General features: G+C 40.0%; 1 protein-coding gene across 1 annotated transcript; it reads right to left on the bottom strand.

Moving 5' to 3' along the window:
* Positions 1-6,530: 6,530 nt before the first annotated feature.
* On the bottom strand, positions 6,531-11,110 carry LOC105037371 (hydroxyacylglutathione hydrolase cytoplasmic). Its single transcript, XM_073257509.1, has 7 exons — positions 10,913-11,110; positions 10,648-10,770; positions 10,198-10,359; positions 8,614-8,692; positions 8,399-8,512; positions 7,604-7,780; positions 6,531-6,858 (listed from the first exon to the last, which is right to left on the bottom strand). The coding sequence occupies exons 1-7, from the start codon at positions 10,957-10,959 to the stop codon at positions 6,781-6,783; spliced, it is 780 nt and encodes a 259-aa protein (XP_073113610.1). The 5' UTR covers positions 10,960-11,110; the 3' UTR covers positions 6,531-6,780.
* Positions 11,111-12,017: the final 907 nt, after the last annotated feature.

The following is a 12,017-nucleotide window of genomic DNA, read 5'->3' as shown; positions in this document are numbered from 1 at the left end:
AGGTAAATAGTAATTCTACAATATTACAGATACATAAAGAAAAAGAATCTATACTTAAAAAATTTTATTTATTTATTTATTAAAAAGAAGATTACAAAATTGGATCAAAATCCGATTACAAAAATTTTTTATCACAAAAAGAAGACAAAAATACTACACCGATCACCAGTCGTCGTCTCCATCTCCTTGCTCCGACGCAGTATCGACGACTGGAACATCTTTTGGTACAGTCATGCATCATCTTCAGCAGTCAGTGCAGTATCTTCAATCGATGCAGCTTCTTCTCTGACAGCTTCATCTTTCGGGACAGAAGGGTTGATGCTGCTCAAGTCCAAATTCAGATACAGCTTTCCGACCATCTCTCGATCGTCTTCGTACCCGACATAATAAGAAGCGAACTCACTTTCGAGGATTTTTTCTTTAAACTCTTCAGAGTTCTTGAAGTTCTCGATAGCTTGGTTCAAAGTCTCCCTTGCCAACTTTACTTTCGCTCTCGCTAGCTCTGCATCAGCTCTTGCAGAAGCCGACTCATTATCGGTCAGTGCCAATCTTTCCAGGATGGCCCGATGTCTTTTACATTTGGCTTCGAGTTCGTCGATGCAGCCATCCCTTTCTCATCGAAGCTAGTGAATTGAGTGCTTCTTGCTCTTGATCTGCGACTCAAGAGACAAGATGTTCTGACGAGCCGACTCAAGTTTGGCTCCAGAAGATTGAAGATCGACGATCAGATGGAAGACTTTCTCCTGAAGGTTTGCCTCCCGCTCGATCACCACTTGGAGTTATTCAAGGGCAGCCATCTTCTTAGCATTGGCGGCTGCCACCTGGAGTTGTTCAAGGACAGCCATCTTCTCAGCATTGGCGGCCACCACCTTGTTCATCCAGATCCGATGGAACTCTGCAACCTTTCGATAGTCGACCTCTAGATCGTGCATATCATGCACCCACTGAAAGTAGAAGATAAGTTAGATTAGATCAAAAAAAAACTTGAAGAACTTACCTCGAGTATCGTTGGATAAAAAGAAGAGAATATCTCGACTACAGTTCGGTTCTTTCTGTTCTCCCGATCAGTCGGGAGAAGAGCAGTTTGGATGATCTGCCTGGCCAATGTCGGATTGGCCAAGGCTGACTCACCCTCAGAAACTCTAATATCAAAAAAGAACTGAGTGACCTACCGATGATCCATCATTTGTCGAAGTCCTTGGCACCTTCTCTCGATCTTCTGTTGACAGTCCCGTGCTTGATAATGCAGGAAAATCGAAGCTCGACTACGCCCGAGATGGTTCCGCTGGAGGAACAACCAGTGCAGTCGTTGATTGCTCGATCGTGACTTTCGCCATGATCCGAACTTCAGCTGGTGGAGCTATTGATGGTACTGCTGCAGCTCCATCTTCTTCTGCCACCCCAGCTTCAACAGACGGCACCTCAGGAAGCATTGTTGCGATCGATAACGCCAAAATTGGCTCAGAAATCGATGCCGACAGTATATCGGATTCCCTCGCCGGCGCAGATGAAGCAGCTGCCCAACTCCTCTTAGATAGTCGGGAGGGTCCAGCTTCGGATGCTGCCTTCTTCTTGACAGTATGCTGACGAATATTGACAATCGATACTCATATCCTCGACCACATAGCTATAATCAGAATAAGAAAGTCAGTATAGTTCAGAAACAAAAAAATGAAAGTGAGCAACTTTGCTATACCTAAGAAAGTGACTGAACTAAGACCGACATCATAGAGAGCTTGTTCGATCATCAGCTCTCTCTACGGCGATACTGCCATATCCTTTAGCCGATGAAAATCTTTTCGATTATCGACCTCCATCCGACTACTCTCGTTGGGGTCGGTCCTTAGATCACCCCAGCATGAAGAAAAGCCCTAAGAAAGAGAAGAAGAAATAAAAAAGAATTGGTTCTTCCATCAATGGATGGACGATGAAAGATTGGTGATGAATGAAAGGCCTTTTCTTGGGTTGAAGAGCCACCAACCCTTGACCTTAGGATGGGGACGTAGGACGAAGAAAGTTTGAAAAAGAGGAGGAGGCTCGATCGGTATTAATCGACACAGCAAAGCAAAACTAATTATCAGCCAGACCAAGTTCGGTGCCAGCTGAATAGAACAAAGACCGTAATAGTCAAGCAAATTTTGGATGAACTTCAAAATCAAAAACTGAAGACCGGCCCGAAGGTCTTCGACATAAAAGACAATCTAGTCCGAAAGAGGAGAGTTCACCCGACCATCAGAGTCAGGAGTGAAGAGCTGATACTATTCCAGGATATGATATTGCTCCCGAAGCCGTTCAACATTAGGTCTGGATAGAAAAGAAGCTTCTACTTCCAGATCCGAAGGAGATTCATCGATCGGATTCCTCGACTGACTATCCCGAGAGGAAGAAGTCTTAGCCATGAAGAAAGAAAACAAGAGAGAACTCTAAAATGAAGATCCAAAAGGGAGGAAAAGCCAAGAAGGAAGATGAGAAAATTTGACTTGAAGCTAAGAAGGGGGGGAGAAAGAACCCTGGAGCTCTGGTACTGGGGCGATCTTTCGGCAAAACTTCCACAGCAGAAGATGGTGATAAAATGCAAAGTAAAAATTTGGCTGAAAGTGACCCTATATATATATGATCCATCAACGATCCAGATAAAATCAGTCAAATCGAAATCTCATCAGATGACGACATGTGGCAATATTCGGACCGACCATTGGTCAGATGGTTTGACGCATCTGCTCCTGATCGTGCCACCTCACCGTCATCCGCGTGAACAACTCCGACCCAATGATGTTTGGACATATGGCCAAGATCTACTAGTCAGAATCGTATCGTTCGGTGCCGAATTATTTTTCTGAAACGACGTCCGGTACCGAATTATCATGTCGAAATGACAGCCCAATAATAATGCTACAGCTATCGAAATGACAAAACAGTCGAAAAACTCTCGTACTCAAAAAAAAATCATAAAGACCAACAGCCAATTCGGAGCTCGAGGCAATACGTGATGACTCCCTTCGTCCAACGTGACAGACCGCATGATAATATACAGTCGGACCACCTTGGACTTAGGAGTGGGGGCAACTGTTGAGACAAATCAATCGACCCCCGACTCCGACTCTATATCGGCCATATGAACACATTACGCCGACTCACAATCAACTGACCGACCAATAATCGACTATTGTCAACTAACAACAGAACTCAATCTTCGACCGAAGACCATCGACATATCAGAGTCAGAGTTACCGATCGATGCTCATTCAGATCTCCAAGACTACCGACTTATCAGTATTACCGAAATACAGTCGGCCTACTTTCTCAACATACTCTAACCGTTATGAACGGTTATCGACTACGTGTTACAGCCATTAATGAGAATAAATAGCCCATTAATTTTATGATTATGGTTCGATAATTTAGTGCCATAAAAAATGAGCTCACATGCTCCACGGTTATATCAGAATCATCTATAAAAGAGAGATAAACGAGCAGCACGGGTGAGATAATTCTGAGCTAAGACTCTGTCACTCTAAACACTCTTTATCAGCTGTTCACCAACCTCCTCTCTGACTTAAGCATTGGAGGGTTCTCGCTGGACACAACTTCGGTCTGTGAGGACTATCTTGCAAGTGCTTTTCACCAGTGACAGGCGACAGGGGATTGACCACAACAAACTCCATATTTTAGCAAGCCACTAGACATTTAGGTTGATCAGATGGGTTCAGGTACCGGAATAATTTGAGCCAAGTAAAGCTTAATTGGATAGGTTCTATGCCTAAGAGGTTTTCTATTTTTTTAATAAAATAGGTTTGGTATTTTTGGATCATTTTGTAACTAGATTTGGGATAGCTTCGGTTAGTAAAATTTTATATAGATTCAGATACTGATAGGACAAATTTTGAGAGTACTCTATTTGTTGCCATTCTTATATAAAGGTAAGAGGAAATACCACTTCAAATGCTCTAGAACTGGTTCCTTCTAAGTTTAAAGTGACTTCCCATTTAGTTGAACTGCAGATTAGATGGCAAGCTATGTATATTGGAATGATATTATAGAATTCTTCAATGCATATTTCATCATAATTTTTGAATATTTTATTTTTTGGTTTTCACGAATAAATTTCTACTTGTGATATTTAATCTATCTGACTTTCCAAAAAATTAAAAAAAAATGTCTACTTGAAATGACTACAAAAATTTGTTGATAGATAGGCTCAGGTGGATGCGGGCGAAACCTCCATAACAAAATGCATTGATGGATGACCTGCTTTTTATCTTGACAGCAGAGGATATATCAATAGAGCGATGGACAGAAAGCAGCATCTCATTAGTCATCATAAAGAGAGCTCAAATGCATAACTGTTAGGATTTGATGCCTCGAGATTCAGCCCACATTGAGCCCACAGCGAGGTTCGCGGTGAAAACGGAGTCCAACGAGACCAAGATCACCTGAAACGGAGCTCGGATGGAGGAGATACGAGCTTTTGAAGTCGGCACGAGAATCGAGGCGGCGGAGGACCGCCGGCGGGCGGCGGCGGGCGGCAGCGGTGCGGCCGCAAGCGGCGGCGCGCGAGACGCGCGACCCAGGCCCGCGCGGGACGGGCGACCCAGGCCTGCGGCCCAGCCTGGCGCGCGGCCCAGGCGCGCGCAGGTGCGGCCCAGGCCCGCGCGCGCGGGCCGGCCCAGGCCCTGCTGGCCCCTTGCCCCGATCCACCGTGGACCGGGCGGTCCACGGCGGGGCCTGTGGACCGCGTGGGCATTTTCCACGCGTTTCACGCGGTCCACGGCACTATTCCGTGGACCGGTCGCGATCGGACGGCCCAAGGAGATTTCGATGATGATCCGACGGTTCAGGAGGCTGATTTGGCTTGTTCAGGACTCTTAAACCTAATCTAATTAGGTTTAAACTCTGTTTAACCCTTTAAAAGGACCCTGTGATGAACAGAGAGTGTGTGGGTTGGTTTTCTCGTGCCGTACGAATCCGAGAAGAGAGAGAGAGGCGAGAGTACTGTGAGAGAAAGAGCAGGAGGCTCCTGGACAGCGGTCGCCAGACTCTTCAAGGGTTCATGGGGGGTCTCCAAGAGAGAGAGAGCTTTTATGAGGGGAACTTCTAGTGAGAGAGAATTGGGTGTACAAGGGTTAAGGATGAGGTCTCCTCTTGTAAATTTTTTTTTTCATAGTAAAGTTTGCATGCCCCGTGGAGGCGAGCCCTTTTGTGGCTGATCCACGTATTTTGATTATTTTTCTTTTTGTTTTGTTTCTTCTTTCTTCCTGCTGCATCGCGTAGTACTGAAAAGATCTTGGGAGGTGGTGTCCTGGCAGACATCCACCCAACAATAACGAAGGCTTCGGTAGCTTACATTACAATTGTTTAATTATAAAGATAGAGAAACTATGATTGATCTCCTTGGAAGATTGCTCGCTCTTATAGGACATTGTTGACTCCCAAAAAAACAAAAAACTCCTCCGTCTAGGCACTTTGATCGCCTAAGGGTGCGTTTGATTACATTTTTTTGATTTTTAATTTTTGATTTTTAAAAAATATTTTTTATTTTTTTTATTTTTGTTATTGAGTAAAAACAGAAAAAATAAAAAATATATTTAGTAATTATATTGCTATAAAACAAAAAACAACGTTTGGAGACGGCAGGTGAAGAGTTCGACGAGGAAGAAGGATTCAGAAAGGGAAGAAGAAGGAGGTGGAGAGGTGAAGAGCTCGATGAGAGAGAAAGATTTGGACTCTTTACCTTTTAGTTTGGCGTTTTAGACGTGCGAAAGTAAAAAAAACAGAAAAATAAATTTTAAAAAGTAAAAAATTTTTATTTTGCATATAAAATAATTATTTTAATTATTTTATTTTTTATTTTTCATGATGTAATCAAATATTATTTTTTGATTTTTATTTTTTTAAAATTAAAAAATAAATAAAAATATTCTTTTAATGACTAACCAAAAGCATCCTAAATTCTTTCAAAGATATGAAGCACTGTGATGATAATTTTGGGATTATTCTCGCTAAAGCTGGAAAAAAAGCTTGCATTTAGTAAAAAATATAGGCATTAACACTAGTTTATGACAAAGTTTAAGGATCATAACTGCAGAGATTTAAGTTGAATTGCTACAAAAGAGAAGTTAACTCGAGCCTACTTAGCCCCCCAAGTGATCATGGAAAGAGGCCTTGTTCACCCAACAGGACACAGAGAGGGAACGATCTCAACAAATCTGCTTCCCAAGAACCCGACCAACGGGAGCGGGTCTAAATACAAACCAACTAGTCCTTTTCTCACCCCCTGGTATCCAATGTAAAATTTTCTCTATAAGTGAAAAAGAATATGAATCTTTAATATTTGTCCCTCCATTTCTGTCCACAACTCAGAGCATAACAAGGCAATAGAGGATTAAAATATTCATATTCCAATTTCACGCAAACTGAGGATGGATAACTGGATGAGTGAATGACTCAAATCAATAAATACCACCACTAATTGTTAATCGATAGCCATTTAGTGAGTAATTATTAGCACAGCACCAATAGGACATGAATAATTTGTGATAATATACAAACGATATAAGCTGGTTATTAGAGAAAATCAAGGTTTGGACATATTATATCCCCTGAAAGGTGACAACCCATATCCCTACACATCATCAAAACATACAAACGGCCTTCAAAGTTCAACCTGAGCTTTTCAAGTCTCGTTACCACATAAAGACATACAAACACTCATTTAGAATACATGTTCTTGCCCAAGCCAAAGTCTAAACACCAAATTAAAAAGCTCCAGAGCACAAATCTTCATCTGCCTCTCCAATTATCTTTCAGCCTCCTTATTTCTTTTATGGCTTCAACTGGAGATCGACAACCAACTTTTGCCTGCATAGCATACAGACGAGTTAATCTTTCTTCAGAGTCATCAAGGAATTTGGAACAAAGTGGAGCTGAATCATTAATTGCCATATTCTTCAGTATATTTCAGTAATGGCATGCAACTTGACCTCTAAGAAAGACATTAATGGCCAAAGGCATTGAAAAATTAAACAAAATAACAGGTTCTGAAACAAAATGAAGACCTATAAAAACCAGCTGTACTTCACAATGGCGATTTGTCGGCAAGAAGTCTGAAAAACTGGAAGAATAAAGCCTTGTAACTGGCAGGAACTCTAAAAGGATCTACAAAAGCCGTACTACCCCCTGGGTTTCCAGGAAAATCTACTTAAATGCTTAAAATTGAATTTACGTGCTACAAGGTGCATTAACATCAGCGGTGTATTTCACTGTTTGATTTCATCAAATGCCTCCTTCCCATGCACTCAAAAGTGATCCATATCAGGTGGGACTATCGTTGGAACACTAAATTCTGCAGTACCTACAGCCCCATAATCCATGGGCCAACACCAATCCAAAGATTGTTGGCTTGGAAGTGAAGACATAAGATGGCAGAAGTGAAGACATTACTCAAGCAACAGTTAGGCCAACTTCTTTGCATTAAATTCCCAAATCACATCTAGATTGCAGCATTCAATATTAGATGCATTAAGATATCAATAATGGAGGTCAATTTCTAAATTTTAGTTTGCAACATTGTGTGATTGAAAACCATAAATGCAATGCATAAGACCTGTATTTCTGGTAAATCAACACGCATGAAGGGGTTTGTCTCAAGCTCTTCCCCAATGGTTGAAGGAATAGTTGGCAGGTTTGCCTGACGTTGTAGCTGGGCCCATGAGAGCTTTTGCTTCATCTTCTCGTTCTCCGGCTCAACTGTTAATGCAAACCGCAAGTTGCTTACTGTGTACTGGCAAAAAAAATGGCATGTCAATCATTTGCTTGGCACATTCAGAAACAGAAAAAAAAAAATGTAAATAATGGCTTAGATGACAAAATTTCTCATTAGTTATGACAGAATCAAATTAGATATCCTGATTATATATTGATGTGCTCTCTTAATATCAAATCTAATAATCATGGTGATGTGCTCTATCTAGCACCAAGTAAATGCTTATTTGGTGTCGTACATGGTATTTGTGTGCTGGCTATTCAAGGAATGGAGCTCTAGCTTGCATTCCATCACAACTTTCTTGTAATGTAGCTTATATTTTAATGTACTGACAATCATTTAACAATGTATACAAGGCCACCTGTTCCATTTCAACATTTCATTAAATGATCTCATACTACATTCATCAACTGCAAGACCATGTTTACAAGTCCCGGTCACACAACTGTAATATTCAATTATGCACAAGATCAAGAAACCTTGACCTCTTCTTTCTTAATTATAACCGAGAAAAAAAAAAAAAAAAAAAACTAACTGCCCTTAACATAGCTATTTGGGATCGGTTATAATTATAGTGTGGCCCCATTTTCACTCTTAGTAATCAAACAAACATCAAATAATGAGAAGATATCCTACCTCATGGCCACAGTAAACTCGAGTTGGCTTTGGTAATGAACCCAATGTTACACATAGTGATTGGTACATCTGATCTGCAGTACCTTCAAAAAACTTTCCACAGCCAGCAATAAACTGCAGAAGAAAAAGAGAGAAAAATAATACCATGATCAATCAGTAAAACTGTTAAAAACACTCAATTACGAAATGCATCCGGCAAAAATATCTCCACTCACCAATGTGTCCCCGGTAAACACAGCTGGATCTTCCTCCTCTTTGCTTGTCACATAGTAGCTTATGTGGCCTTTAGTGTGGCTGATGGAAGCAAACAAGCATAACATTAACGCAATAATTATCTATACATAAAAACTGTTACACTGAAAGGCAACAGCCTTGGCTTAACTTTTTAATAAAGATGCTATAACTCACAGGGAACAGAACCACAGATAGAACAAGGAAAAAGAAGATATTGGAATAAGAAGTTGAAAATTTAGACCAGTAACTTAAATATCTTATATATATATATATATATATAGAGAGAGAGAGAGAGAGAGAGAGAGAGAGAGAGAGCTTTGCCATTTCCTGATATTAACTTACAACAAGTATCAAACACTCATGATTACCTATTAATATAAAGTAACAAGAAAAAATGCTTTTCCTTCTAATAGCAGGATACAAAAGGTGATCTGAATTCTATAATCACATGCTCAATGAACATGCATGAAATTTTCATGGTAGCTGTAATCCAATGAATGATTTAGAACTGGAATACACTTTATCAGTTAACTTTTGGTTATTAGAGTAATAAATAGAAATCTATAGTTCCTTTATAAAAATTATTAACTTTAAGAATGAAATAAATAATTTAGTTTGTGTGTGGCATAAGTTTCACTTTCCTATTTTTTAAAATAAGAAAACAGAAATTATGTTTTGACTCTATTTTTTAGTTTTCAAAAACATAAGTATGTCTGCTGCAATAAACCATATTTATTTTTGTAGACAAAATTTCTCAATAACCAACCTCTCTTCCTACATTTGGCGATGGTGGCAGCAGTGTTGGCAGTGATGATAGCGGAGCAGCGACAGCAGTAATGTTGACAGCAGTAGCAGTGATGTTGCGATGATGGAGATAGTGGCAGTTGCAGTAGAGGTGGTGGCTATAATATAGGTGGCAGCAGCGGCAGCAATGGCGATGGAGGTAGCACTGGTAGCGGTGACAACAACAAAAACTAAAAAAGAGAAGAGCGGGACTCATAATGGTCTGGAGAAAGAAGTTTGGCCTATCATTCTCACCGCTCCACCATGTTGCATAATGTTATAAAAAGAAAGGTTCTAACCAACCTCTTGTCATTTCAGTCTTTCTCATGAATTTTCAATTAGTTAAACCATCTGCTTTGTTTTGTAAATATTAGTACACAGATACTGATGCCGCAACCAAGTGAAGGCCTATCTCCATAGCTACATCATGCTCCATACTGACTTTGTTTTCATAGAACTGATTTTCAATATTTACAACAAATCAACCTAGGAATGCTTCAAATGTTACGTGAATTCTATTCAACTGGAAAATAAAATTATAGAAACCGTGAATCAGTTCAGTGCTCAAATCAAATCATACTTTATCAACTTGTATGTTGTGTATCATAATAACAATGCATTAAATCAGTAATTCTCGTATTCACATTCTCTCCTGAGAACTCACAGCACTCCAGACCACTATCAGAAAGTGCTCCATCCATAGTAACCGAACAAGAATCACCACAAAACCAATTGTCAAATAGTCCAGCATAATAAGCAATCACAATAAGGCAATGACATACCATGGCGTGTGGAGGGACAGGATATTAATATCCGCCCCCAGAGTAAACTTGTCCCCATTCTCCACCTCATTCGTGCACCCTTTAACATTGTCTATCGTCCCACCAAAGACCTTAATCCCTGGCACCAGCTTTTTAATCTCCTCGTTTCCACCAGCATGATCCCTATCCCAGATTAAACCAACTCGCCGTAAGAAAAAAACAACCTTTTGTTATCGGAAGCACATTCAGCATCACAGGAAACATACAAATTCCCAAATTTAAATCATTTCAGAAACGAAAACGGCCCAGAGATTCAATCTTTTTGCCCAAAAAAAAATTTAACGATGAGTCTAATTAACTGGATAATCATTTCCAACAAGCAATTCAAATAATTTATTTCAAGGTTTTCTCCGACAGAAAGAAAAACCAAATTAGAAGTTCAAAAAGGTATCGGGTGAGAAGAAGGAAAACCAGTGATGATGAGTGGTGAGGACGAGCTTAAGTTCCGCGCCGATCTCCTTGGCGGACTCGATGATCTTCTTGGGCTCCACGGGATCGACGGCGGCCGCCTCCATCGTGCTCTCGTCCACGATTCTGCCATTTCGGCGACATAGAAAGAATCAGCACTACGAAATCTAGTCTAATTAAAGACAGAAAGAACAATAGAGACAGAAGAGCCAGGGTTTAATTTGGAGAAGGATTAAAGAGGAAGGATTGGAAGGGATAAAATTATTACAGGTAGGCATAGTTATCCTCCAAGCAAGGGATGTGATAAATCTTCATCTCTCTCGCTCGCAGCTAAAAAGTGAAGGAGTAGTCGAATCGGAAACCCTAGCCTCTCTTTTTTGGTGATGGAAAACCCTCGCCTTTCGCTCGCTATATCATATCTTCTCCTTTTTTATGAAGTAACCGCTCGCCGTATGGTGCCGTCTTCACCGTTTACCGGAGTTTGCAAGAGGTTTGTGGTGTTGAAAGACACGTGCAGACTTGTTGCTATGACGCGTGAATGTGACGCCGAATCGGCTTGCCGATACCGACACCTGAAAAAATCCGAATGAACAAAACCAGAGAAGATACATTAACGACAAGTTGCAGGAGGATTCCGGATTCCTCTTTTATAGGGAAAATGTTGAAGCATGTCTTCCCTAGGAGTGGTTGGCGAATTAAAATTTATAAAATCAACCTAAAAAGGTTTGATAATTTTGACTAGTTGAATCTAGTTTCAGGTAGCTACGGAAATTAAATGAGGCTGCTTGGCGTTTTGGGGACCAAGTCATTTAATTTGATACTTTAGCTCCAAATAAAAGTGATATAATTGGGCGCCTCCCATGCTATGTTATGCTTGACAAAGAATCATGAGGTGCTTTCCGGGGGTACACTATTCACCAGATGCATATAGAGGTTGATAGACCACTTTCTGGTCAAACTTGCTGAGGGGTGCATAGTGGGGAGTTATAACTTCTAAATGACATTTGATATTAGATGATAACATTAAGATCAAAGATGATATAAATGAAAATAATAAGATTAATGTATTTAATTGCATCATGATAATTCTACATCATGATGTTTTTAAATCACCGTTCAACCTAACGATAGAAAAGCCATTTTTGATAATGGATATCCCCAGTCATCTTAAAGTAATGATCTTATTTTGAATTTTGGGAACAAAAATGCTCCTCAGTTCAGTGAAAAAAATTGGTTTATCAACATATCATTGATATATTACATCAATATTATAATAATAATATTCATATTATGATGTATATTATATTATATTATGTTACCAATCACATCATCATCATATTATTCAATTATATTTTAAAATTATAATACAAGTA

The sequence above is a fragment of the Elaeis guineensis genome, chromosome 5 (genome assembly GCF_000442705.2).
Source record: "Elaeis guineensis isolate ETL-2024a chromosome 5, EG11, whole genome shotgun sequence".
NCBI lineage: Eukaryota > Viridiplantae > Streptophyta > Magnoliopsida > Arecales > Arecaceae > Elaeis > Elaeis guineensis.
This window is presented reverse-complemented; position numbering and strand designations above follow the sequence as displayed.